At 39.8% G+C, this 11579-nt stretch overlaps 2 protein-coding genes across 4 annotated transcripts; one reads left to right on the top strand and one right to left on the bottom strand.

Moving 5' to 3' along the window:
* Positions 1–622: 622 nt before the first annotated feature.
* On the top strand, positions 623–9129 carry LOC133745777 (uncharacterized). Of its 3 annotated transcripts, none has more exons than XM_062173907.1 (11): positions 623–961; positions 1102–1172; positions 1255–1368; positions 1819–1914; positions 2194–2238; positions 2322–2360; positions 2493–2661; positions 2918–3187; positions 8483–8563; positions 8710–8823; positions 9104–9129. In XM_062173907.1, the coding sequence occupies exons 1-10, from the start codon at positions 724–726 to the stop codon at positions 8712–8714; spliced, it is 1128 nt and encodes a 375-aa protein (XP_062029891.1). In that variant the 5' UTR covers positions 623–723; the 3' UTR covers positions 8715–8823; positions 9104–9129. The 3 variants fall into 3 exon arrangements, with proteins under 3 accessions (XP_062029891.1, XP_062029890.1, XP_062029889.1); XM_062173906.1 differs by having other exon boundaries at positions 624–961; positions 1096–1172; positions 8486–8563; XM_062173905.1 differs by having other exon boundaries at positions 626–961; positions 1096–1172.
* On the bottom strand, positions 5925–7796 carry LOC133742542 (uncharacterized). The gene is made up of 2 exons (XM_062170231.1): positions 6695–7796; positions 5925–6368 (listed from the first exon to the last, which is right to left on the bottom strand). Exons 1-2 carry the CDS (start codon positions 7794–7796, stop codon positions 6340–6342), a joined length of 1131 nt encoding a protein of 376 aa, XP_062026215.1. The 3' UTR covers positions 5925–6339.
* Positions 9130–11579: the final 2450 nt, after the last annotated feature.

Raw genomic sequence — 11579 nt, 5'->3', positions numbered from 1 at the left:
GCACGAAGTTATCCGGCCGGAAGATCTGGCCGTACGGTCCGGATCTGACACTGCTCAAAGACTCCGATTGCGAGTCCGTCTCCATCTCCTCACGTCTCTCGCTCTCGTCCTCCGTCCTCGAGACACGAGCACGACGACCTGCCCCGGCTCTCGCTCGATTCGGACAAACCAAAACCGAATTCGAACCTGAACCCGATGTTCTCCCTCCACCCCAAGCCGGCGCGGGCCAAAACGGCCGTCAAAATTCGAGAAACCAAGCAAAGAGCTGCGGCGGCGGAGGGTGGGAGCCCAATGCGGAGGAGTGGGGAGAGAGAGAGAGAGAGAGAGAGAATACGTTTCAGATCAGAGGAGAGAGACAGTTTCAGATCGGAGGAGAGAGAGATGGATGGCATATGGGGTAGTTCATTAATTTGGCTGAGGGTAAAATTGTCGTTTTACGTCAAATTGGGTAGTTAGGAATAAAAATATGTTGCTGGGGTAAGGGGGATAATTTTGGTTCATTTTGGTGCTTTGGGTCAAGGACCCAAAAGGGGGAAAACTACGGCGGGCCCAAGGCCCAAATACTTTAGACCCGCCCCATCACGATTCTTCCAGAATTCTCTCTTATCCCTCTCCATCCTTCTCTGTCATTTCTACTATTTTCTAGGGTTGGTTTCAAACCGTATCAAAACTCTATTTCAAAAAAAAAAAAAGGTATCAAAACTCATTGAGCGACGAAGGATAATGGAGATCTGCGGCGACAAATGGAAGTCGTCGGACGATATGAAGGCGGTGTTGTCCCGTCCGTCACTCGCATCACGCTTTTCGTTTGGCGAAAGATTTCCGTGGTGGCTGCACGCAACGACCTTTTCGCCGAGAAAACGAACAACAGAAGGGGCGGCGATGGAGTCGAAGCCGCCGTTGAACAAGGATGGCATGGTTGCTTACACCTCCTTCTCTTCCATGTTTTATCCTGGACGAGGTACGCACTGAGAGCTTGCTTATTAGCTTTTTACTTCTTCAATTAGTCAAATGATTATCATATTGTTAACCCTTAGTTAAATATATGGTTAGTTAATTAATTAATTAATTATTAAACATTAATGCTGTATGAAGCAAAAGTGTTGGCAGAAGAATGGCCCATGGTGGAGTCGGCCTTGGGAGAGTATGGCATGTCATGCAAACTCGATTGGGTAAGCCAGAGCATGCACTTGATTGATTTTCAGTAGTTTGTATTTCGATCTATCACAAATGAGTTGTTCAAATTATGTTCAGGATGGGAGGTTCATAACAGTGGCAACGACGACAAGGACTAGGGGTGCAGATATTGTTTACAAGGCTAGGGACCTCCTTCATCTTCTGGCATTGACTAATGTTCCACCATCAATGGTACAAATACAAATGCCACTTTACTTTTCCCTTTTGATGCTGACTTTACTTTACTTATACAAATAACTATAAGTTTCAAGTGGTGCTGGTGCGTGTGCGTGTGTGGTAGTAAGATAATGTTGTGCACTGTATGTTATAGGGTCAGTTGAGCATCCTTTTCTGTTGCTCAATCTGTCTCTTCGTCTTGTCTGCTTCTCTGTATTTTGCTTTTTCTTGGTCAATAAAAAGACTTCTCTTATAAAATAAAAAATAAAAAAATTGTACTGCTGTTGTTCAATGAATTCTTTCTCTCTAGGCAACAACATGTATGTCAGAAACAATCACATTTTAACAAAATGCTCACATTGACCCTGTCTACCCTTTTCTTCTTTACTTCATCAACTGTATCTGGTTAATGTGAACCATTCTCTATGTCATTGCTGATTTGAGTGCACAATGCGTTCATTTCAGGCCATACAGATACTGGATGGCAGGCTGCATTGTGACATCATCTGGACTGCCAATTGTTACGGTGGTCTTCTCTCTAAACTTTCGTTTAAGAGTAAGGTATGTCGCTAAAGTCTCTATTTATGATTTTGAAAGCATTCTCTGTAGTTGTGACGCGGGACATTTTATTCTTATCATTCTCTTGCTGCTTAATGCTTTTCTGTAACATTTTAAGTTTTAACATTAAAAAGGTTTTGAGGTTGCGAACTTCTAGTTGAGGATAATATAAGGAATTGTGCACTTTCTTGCTTCCTAGATATCTCATGAAGAGTGAGACCAGATACCCCCTTTATTCTTAGTGGGTGCCGTCCTAATCTCAATTTTTGTGTGCATGTTCAGGGGCAATATTTTACACGGATGAAAAATATTCGGCGCAACGTGGAGGTGCGTGAATGTATATAAATTATGTTCTTTCTGTTCAAAAGACTCATTAGTTTCACATTCCTAACATTGTAATTGTGATGCAGGGCCTTGTATCTGTATCCGGTTGCTCCCTCTTCATTAATGTAAGGGTTACTTTTCCTTTAGTGATCGTGGTCGATGATTAAATTGTGCATCTCTTCTTTTGGTCTGGCGACCTCCAGATGAAGTTGGGGCTATGAATTTAATGATCTATTCTTTTTCCTGTTATTGAACAGGGATTTTCTGTCACTGCAATTAGCGCAATTCCTGAAGGACTATTGACGATCAGGGGTATTGTGACATCCTGCATTGTTAAAGGTCAGAATCCTGGAACTGCTGTCAGGTTGTTGAAATTGTTTCAAGAAAGGAATGGACAGACAGAGAATCTCGAGATGGATGCTTATGGTGAGCTTCTTTACTTCTCATTTCGTTCTCCATAATTAATCAGTGGTTGGAATTTCTTATCGGAGATGGAGTTGTGAGTTAGGGAGGTGTCATTCTTACTTGAGGATGCTTTTTCTTAAGAACTTTATTCATCTTTTCCGAAACAATTATCTTAAACTAACCAGGGTTCCCTTGGCGTACAAAACAAACCAAGCAAATTTCCTTATCTCGATTTTCTCACAACTGTCCCGTTGACTATTTCTCTGTGGTTTGCTAGGGTTCAAAACTGCTCCTGGAGCAAAACTGAGATTCTTGAAGCGATTAGGTGGGAACCCATTAGTTGAACAGAAAAATTCGGAGCTTACCCTGACTAGGGGGGATGATGTCGGGGAACTGAAGCCATCCATTGGGAACCCGCGAGTTGAACACAAAAAATCGGAGGATGACCCGACACCAGAAGTCAATCACACAGAGTTTTCTTTATTTGGCCCTTCGTTGAACAAAGATGGAATGCTTGTGTGTGGTTCGTTCTTCCTTGATCATCGAGGTAGCATCCTCTCTCTGTCTTATTTTTTTTTGATCTGATCTGTTTATATTTTCTTGGTGATCAGTAATTTTATGAAAAATGAGGAAATCTGTCATTTTTTTTTTTCCAATTTAAACTTATGATCATGATATCATAACATGTTGAAATTAAATGATGGATCTCTCTTGTATTGATTTCACGGAATGAGTACAAGATATAGACTAATTTAAAGAACAACCAGACAAGGGAAATCATAAAACAAGGAGAAAGCCACAAAACAGGGAAAGCCATAAAACAAGGAAAAGTAATAAGACAAGGAACTATAATTCAACAACATTTAATACTCCCCCTCAAGCTAGATCAAGAGAGTTCCTTGAGCCAAGCTTGGAAAGTAGACGTTCAAACTGAGCGGAAGCGAGAATCTTGGTAAAAATGTCTGCCAGTTGATCACATGATCGTGTGTATATTGTTTCAATAAGTTTAGACTGAACCTGATCTCGAACAAAGTGACAATCAACTTCGATATGTTTGGTGCGTTCATGAAAGACTGGATTGGCTGCGATATGCATGGCAGCCTGGTTGTCACAATGTAGAGATATGGGTGTAGTGCACACAATGCCTAAGTCACCCAACAATGTCTTTAACCATATGAGTTCACAAGCTGTGGATGCCATTGCGCGATACTCAGCTTCGGCACTAGAACGAGCAACCACAGTTTGTTTCTTGCTTTTCCAAGTAACTAGGTTGCCTCTAATGAAAGTACAGTACCCAGTTGTGGACTTTCGATCAATGGCATTTCCTGCCCAGTCAGAGTCAGAGTACCCCACAAGGTTGAATTGACCATTATTCTTCATAACAATTCCTCGATCAACTGTGCCCTTTACGTAGCGAAGAATTCTTTTGACAATCTGTAGATGATGAGTGGTAGGGGAGTGCATGAATTGACTGACCAAACTCACAGCATAAGTGAGGTCTGGTCTTGTAATGGTGAGATAGATGAGCTTACCCACAAGGCGTTGATAAACACAAATATCTGAGAGAGGTTCTCCTCTAACATCTGTTTTAAGTCTGCTACTAAGTGGAGTGCGTGCAGGCTTACTATCCTTCATTCCTGCCTCGTCAAGAAGATCAACAACATATTTGCGTTGATTTAAGAACATACCATTTGAGGAGTGATCCATTTCAATTCCAAGAAAGTACTTCAATGGACCAAGATCTTTGATAGCAAAGGTATTGTGTAAGGCTGACTTGAGAGAATTAATCTCATCCATATTGTCTCCAGTGATGATTAAGTCATCCACATACACTAGAACCACCAACTTGCCAGCCTTGCCATTTCGAATAAACAGGGAGGAGTCTGCATGACTTCGCTTGAAGCTTGAGGCAAGAAGAACCGAACTCAGTTTGGAATACCAAGCACATGGGGATTGTTTCAAACCATACAAGGCCTTGTGAAGTTTGCACACCATTCCAGCTTCACTTTCACGTGGATGTCCAGGAGGTAATCTCATATACACATCTTCTTCTAGATCCCCATGCAAAAAGGCATTCTTGACATCCATTTGGTATAGAGACCATCCACAATTCACAGCAATAGATAACAAAACTCGAACTGTGTTCATTTTAGCAACTGGAGCAAAGGTCTCCTTATAATCAACACCAAAGGTTTGAGTGAAGCCACGAGCAACTAACCTTGCCTTATGTCGCTCAATTGAACCATCGGAGTTGAACTTGATTTTGTAAATCCATCTTGCCCCTACAATTTTCTGTCCTTTGGGAAGCTTAACTATACTCCAGGTTCTATTGTCATCAAGGGCCTTGAGTTCATCATGCATAGCTTTCTTCCAAACTGGTGATTGATTTGCTTCTTCAAAGCTCCTTGGTTCGGTTTCTTTAGAAATCTTGATAAGGAAGGCTCTGTGTGAAGATGAGCTATTGGTGGAGTGAGCAACTTGTGCAAGAGGATAACGTGGTGTGTAAGTCTCATATTCCTGAAGTCTTGCTGGTAGATGTCTCTCCCTTGGTGGGTTTCTTCGAGGTTGAGGCGTGTTTGATACCACTTCTGGTGGATGATCTTGAGTGTTGGAGTCTGCCTGTGCCTCTTCAGTGTCCACAAATTGTTGAACTGGTTGTTGTGAACTAGGGGTACGGTGTTTGCTGCAGCCTCAACAGGATTTGGTATGGGAAACAACTCACAAATATTCTCCCCCTGAGGTTCATTATCAGATAACTGAAAGAAAGAGTCAGACTCATCAAAACGAACATCTCTTGAAACAAATAATTTTCTGGTCTTTGAATTGTAACACTTGTAGCCTTTTTGAGTAGATGAGTACCCTAGGAACACACATTTGACAGCTCGGGGGTCAAACTTATCTCGCTGATTTGACTGGACATGTACAAAACACGTACAACCAAATACTCGAAGGTGTGTTATGTCAACATTTCGACCTTTTAAAACTTCAAATGGGGATTTGAAATTTAACACACTGCTTGGTAATCTGTTTATAATGTAAGCTGCCGTTTGGATTCCTTGAGACCAGAATTTTTTTGGAACATTTGTGTGAAGCATTAAGGCCCTAGCCTTCTCAAGTAAATCTCTATTTTTGCGCTCTGCAATGCCATTTTGTTGTGGTGTTCCCACACAACTGGTGTGATGGATAATCCCTTGAGCACTGAGATAGTCAGTCATGATTCTGGATGTGTATTCAGTGCCATTATCTGACCTTAGAATGCCAATTTTAGATGAAAAATGATTTGTGACAAGGTTATGAAAATCTTGGAAACATTTGAACACTTCATTCTTAAATTTCAAAAGATACACAAAAGTGGTTCGAGTGAAATCATCAATAAAGGCGACATAAAACCTATAGCCATCAAACGATTCTAGGGATGCTAGTCCCCATACATCAGAATGTACAATCTCAAAAGGCTGAGTTGCTCTAGATTGAGAGATATGAAAAGGCAATCTAGTAAACTTTGACATGTGACAAGTCTCACATTCATGAGAGACTTTACAAAAGCTAGGGAACAACATTGACAAAACATGAAAGGAAGGATGAGCTAGGCGTTTATGCCACAGTTGTTGTTGTGTTGCAGATTTGGACTCTGTTAGAAAACACTTTGAAAAACATGATGAAGTTGATATGTAGTACAAGCCATTTAGAAAGAACCCTTCACCAATCTTCTTCTTGGACACTCGATCCTGAAACACAACATTATCAGGAGAGAAAATAGCTAGACAATCCAACAAATTTGTTAGCCTTCCTACAGACAGGAGTTGGAATGGAAATAAGGGTACAAATAACGCAAATGACTCAACGCTATCTGAAAAAAGCTTTAATTTTCCTTTTCCTAAGATGGGAACTTCGTTGCCATTTGCAATTGAGACATGTGAAGGTTTGGACAGGGTTTCAAAATCATGCAATATGGAAGAATTGTTTGTCATGTGATCTGAGGCACCTGAATCCACTATCCAAAAATCATGATTCTTACTGACATCTAAAGCAGTAGAAATGGCGCAAATAACACCTGGGATATCCTCTGAAGAAGCCATATTTGATTTTGCTAGAAAACCTGCAAATTTTCCAAGCATAGAAGTTGTGCTTCCATTTTCATTGCTCTCTAAACTACCTTGCTTCTTTTGAAGATATGTAGCAAACTCATTTATGAGAGTTATTGGATTGGATGTGAAGTTCATCATCTCTTCAGAAGTGTTGCCGAAGTTTGCCTTTGGATTAGAGATGTAAGAGCTTCTCTGAATGGTGCCTCTTTGATTCTTGTGGTCCTCATTGAACTTAGGTTTCAGTTCTGGATGCAATATCCAACATCTATCTCTTGTGTGGCCTATACCAGTACGTCCAATGCGTTCGCAATGAGTGCATTTTAGGTCTGGCCTCTTGCCTTTGTATGTTCTGTCGCTTGTGACACTTTTGTTTGCAGCAAATGCTCTAACTTCTGACCCTCCAGCTCTGCTGTCCATATTCATCACCTTTTTGCGCACTTCTTCACGTTGAATGGAGTTGCATACTGTTGTGAACGAAGGAAACTCAGGGCTCATCAAAAGATGGCTTCTTAGATCTTCATATTCAGATCCCAGACTTGCAAGCAGTTGGAACACTTTATCTTCTTCAGCTCTTTTCAATAATATGGTGGTATCAGTGGTGTGAGGTCTATACATATCAAGTTCATTCCACTTGGCTTTTAAGTTGCCAAGATGTTGAACAAATGAGAGATTACCTTGTTGAATCCCTGCAAGATCCTTTTTGAGTTGGAACACTCTTGCTGCATTGTCTAGGTTGCCATACATGTCTTTGACAGCATCCCAGAGATGTCGAGATGACTCCGAATAGCTGAAGATTTCAGCAAGCTTTGGCTCCATTGAATTAATAAGCCATGACATAACAAGTTGGTCTTTGGATAACCAACTTTCATATTCAGATGATGAGGCATCTGGGATGTTGTTTTTGTCATTGACGAAGTTGAGCTTTGATCTTCCACCAAGGGCTAGAGTGACGGCTCTTGACCAAGCAAGGTAGTTGAACTCATTTAGAAGCACTGAGCATAGACGTTGATTTGGATTCTCATCTGAGCTTTCTGTCTTTGCAACGAGAGAACCTTCTCCTCTTGTCATTTTAATGAGAATGATAGAGGAACACGAGAGCCTTGAAAGAAGAATACAAAAGCAGGTCCTATGAGGATTTCTGCTTTGATACCATGTTGAAATTAAATGATGGATCTCTCTTGTATTGATTTCACGGAATGAGTACAAGATATAGACTAATTTAAAGAACAACCAGACAAGGGAAATCATAAAACAAGGAGAAAGCCACAAAACAGGGAAAGCCATAAAACAAGGAAAAGTAATAAGACAAGGAACTATAATTCAACAACATTTAATATAACACATAAACAATCTTTGTTACAATTGGTATGTTATTTCTCTCCACTGTTGTGGATGAAGCTGCAAGTTTGAATCCCCACTCCCGCAAGATCCAAAAGTTAAGGAAAATCTGTCCTTTCCATCCAATTACATTCTGATCAGTGATCATTTATATTTGATGCGAGAATAATTCATGCTGCCACTGTCTTAAATAGTTTCAAATTGTGTAGAGTGCTACATTGAATATAGCTCGTTGGATGGCTGTATTGATTACTTGTATGGTTTTTGGATCAGTTGCTTTGAGAAATTATTACATTCTCAGGTCTCGTTTTAATTAAATTTATTATTGTGGTTGTTCCTATAATTTGTTTCATTAATCTTTTAGTTATTAAATTATTATTTTTCTTACCTGTAAGACTTTGCTTTATTTTGCACAGAAGATCGAAGCCGTTCTAGAAGCTTGGCCACTGTTGAAGTCGCTTTTAGAAGATTATGGCATTTCATGTACAATGTATCTGGTATGTCCCCAATGCATGAAAACTATAATGTTTAGTTGTTTCAATATGAAATTGTTGATTATTATGAAGTCTGACCTAGATTGATCAGCGATTTATATTATATGAGTTGATGGACAAATGATTGTGGTGTTTGAAATTGTGTTCAGGCTGAGCGTTTCATGACATTATCAACAACCAGCGGGACTGAAGATCCAGATATTATTTACAAGGCTAGGGATGTTCTTGAACTTTTGTCATTAACTCGTGTTCCACCATCAATGGTACAAATGACAAACTCTGTGTTATTATTTACTCCTCTGATAATAACTAATGAGCTATTCTCTCTGAGTTCAAATGGTTTGATGTTGAATCTAAGCAAGGGCATGTAAAAATAATATTGACCTATGATAAATAATCACATTTTATGGCAATCCTCTATGTATCTCATTATTTAAACTGCCTTTTCTTTTGAAATCTCCATGTGTCTTTTCACTTGATGGAATTTGAGCTTTTCTGATACAATTAATTTCTGATTTCAGTGCGCAACTTTTTTGATTGCAGGTAATGAAAGTACTGAATGAGAATCTGCAATATGACATCATCAAGACTGCGTATCGTAATGGTGGTTTTTGCTCACAATATATGATTGACAGGGTGGGTGGAGAAGTCTTATCATAGTTTGTTGTGTTTTATTTGGCTGTCAAATATATATATATATATATATATATTTTTTTTTTACCTTAATACAAATGTGAATGATTGAAGAATGGTAGACTTGCCAAATTGGCGCACCAAATCGTAACCACATGATGTGGCGAAACACAGTGCCACATCATTTGGTGAGCAAATTCTGACTTAAGCATATGCAGCGATAACTGTAAGGCATTTCTGCATTAGATGCTATTAGGATTTAGTGAAACAGGATTTTGTTATGAGAAGATTTGAGTGTGCTCCTTAATCTGGGAATCAGCTACTCCATTAAGAGTTGGACCCAAGAAATTTTCAGGCTGTTCTAATCTCTGGTGTCATGTGCAGAAGCTAATTAAGAAGCGGCGTGGACTACTTCGGCCCTACTTAAAGGTGCATAAAGTGATCAACATTTCATTGTACTTGTATTCATGAGAGTGAAATAAATAAACATGAACTGATGAACATATCAAGGCATGCATGGGATATCTATCTTCACATTCTACTTGCGTGCTTTATACCTTCTGCTAACAAGATAAATGGGATGCAGGAACTTGGGGTGCTGACGGGTTGTGAGATATATGTTGATGTAAGATTACCTCTCCTTTGAAGTGTGGATATTTATGTTGTTAATTTATTTTTTTTTCCTTGGGGTCTGCAGCCCTTTGATGGATTGGGAACGTGTAGTGATTTTTAATTTACATGTAAATGAATAGGGATGCGCTGTTACTGCTATGGGTTTTAAGCGTCAAGGATTAAAGTTGGTCAGGATTGGCGTGAAAGAGTGCCTTGTTAACAATGTGAGACCTAAAACTATGCTTCGGAAGATGAAGTTGACCCTTGAAAGGATGAAAATGAAAGAGGAAATTACTGCCGGAGAATTTCCTCCTGTGGAATCTGCTGGGAACATGCATTAAGTGGAAGATGTGGACTTTGTTTTGAAACTTGCAGAGTATTAACTTGTGTAATCGAGATGCCCTAGAAGGAGGAACGAACTTTAAGCCATGGTAGTGGTTAGGAAATGACTCATTTCAATCACAGCACTTATCAAGCGTCATGAAAACATTTTTTCTGACGATTTCCAAATTCCATGGCTCATTGTCGTTCACTGCATTTATCAAACGTCATGGGACAACTTTCATGACTTTTTAAAAAGGTCATAAGAATGATGCGAAAACGTCATCAAATAGTAAGACTTTCAATGACGTTTGCAATACATCATAAACATAAAAACGTCATGTAAAAGGTATTTAATGACGTTTTTGGGCAAATGTCATCTAAACATTATCATTAAAAGTCATATTTGTAGTAGTGCTTGTTGGTGATGGTATATTAATGTGGAGATTTGTTATGATATGCAGTATTTGAGTTTTCTGGACTTATTCGCCTATTTTTATCTGTACAAGTTAATAACGATAAAAATACCAAGTGACAAATGACCGAAAAAAAAAAAAGAGAGAGAGAGAGAGAGATATGGCAAGGTGTGTTGATGGATTTTAGATCAACAATTCCAAATCCAAATAGTTGATGATTTCAGGTATAGTCTGGATTTTTGGCAAGTTGGCTGGATATTAGTTTAAATGTTTTTATTTGAGAAAATAGAAGAGAATTGTTATGTATGGTAAAATAGTAGAAAGTAAACGAAAAAAGGCCTCTGTGATGAAAAGGGTTTAGGGTTTTAAAGGGATTCGTGCTTTTTGTCCTTGTCATTTAAAAGCCCCAGAATAGGCATTGAACTTTGATTGGGTAAACCCTCTTCCTCTCCACGATCGTTTCTGGGTTTACCTGTTAACCTCTGCTTAAGAAGTCTAAGCGCAAAATTAACAATGTAGGGGGAATTCAAAATGTTGTCCGGAGTTTAGGGTTTACAAATGTGACCTGTCTCTCAGAGCAACTGGCAGTCAGAAAAGATGAAGACAAAAGGGGGTGCCGCTTCTCCCAGAGCTCCCTCTCCCAAGCGACCACACCAACCACCAGCCCCGGCCAACCAGCCACCACCAGCCCCGGCCAACCAGCCACCACCTCTTCCGGCCAACCCACCACCACCCCCTGAAAACCTTGCGGAAAATCCTGATGCTTCGTGGAAGCTTAACCTGATGGCAGAGACAGCCGCACTGGTGGCTCAGAATCTACAGATTCTAAACAAGTTTGTAAGCACAAGAGTTTGTACGTATTGAGTGTTGGCATTCCCATACTAAAGCAAGTGATGTATTTTATTTAATCTCATCTTTAGAAGCTGGAAAAAGGACATCAATACTGATCTCAGAGAACCTTCAGGTAAATGCATCTCATTGTTCTGCATATGCATTGGGATTGCAACCTGTGTTGCAATCCCCGAGTCAGTCCTACG

Source organism: Rosa rugosa, chromosome 4 (genome assembly GCF_958449725.1).
Source record: "Rosa rugosa chromosome 4, drRosRugo1.1, whole genome shotgun sequence".
Lineage (NCBI taxonomy): Eukaryota > Viridiplantae > Streptophyta > Magnoliopsida > Rosales > Rosaceae > Rosa > Rosa rugosa.
The sequence above is the reverse complement of the archived record's forward strand: the minus strand, read 5'-3'. Positions and strand labels throughout refer to the sequence as shown.

Excerpts from the sequence above, each read along its gene's own strand:
- LOC133745777 (XM_062173905.1), top strand. The coding sequence starts at position 724 with ATGGAGATCTGCGGCGACAAATGGAAGTCGTCGGACGATATGAAGGCG. Across the intron at positions 1,173-1,254 it reads TGTCATGCAAACTCGATTGG|GATGGGAGGTTCATAACAGT; the intron begins GTAAGCCAGAGC and ends AATTATGTTCAG. Across the intron at positions 2,239-2,321 it reads ATATTCGGCGCAACGTGGAG|GGCCTTGTATCTGTATCCGG; the intron begins GTGCGTGAATGT and ends ATTGTGATGCAG.
- LOC133742542 (XM_062170231.1), bottom strand. The coding sequence starts at position 7,796 with ATGACAAGAGGAGAAGGTTCTCTCGTTGCAAAGACAGAAAGCTCAGAT. Across the intron at positions 6,369-6,694 it reads TTCTTCAGAGGATATCCCAG|GATCGAGTGTCCAAGAAGAA; the intron begins GTGTTATTTGCG and ends GTTGTGTTTCAG.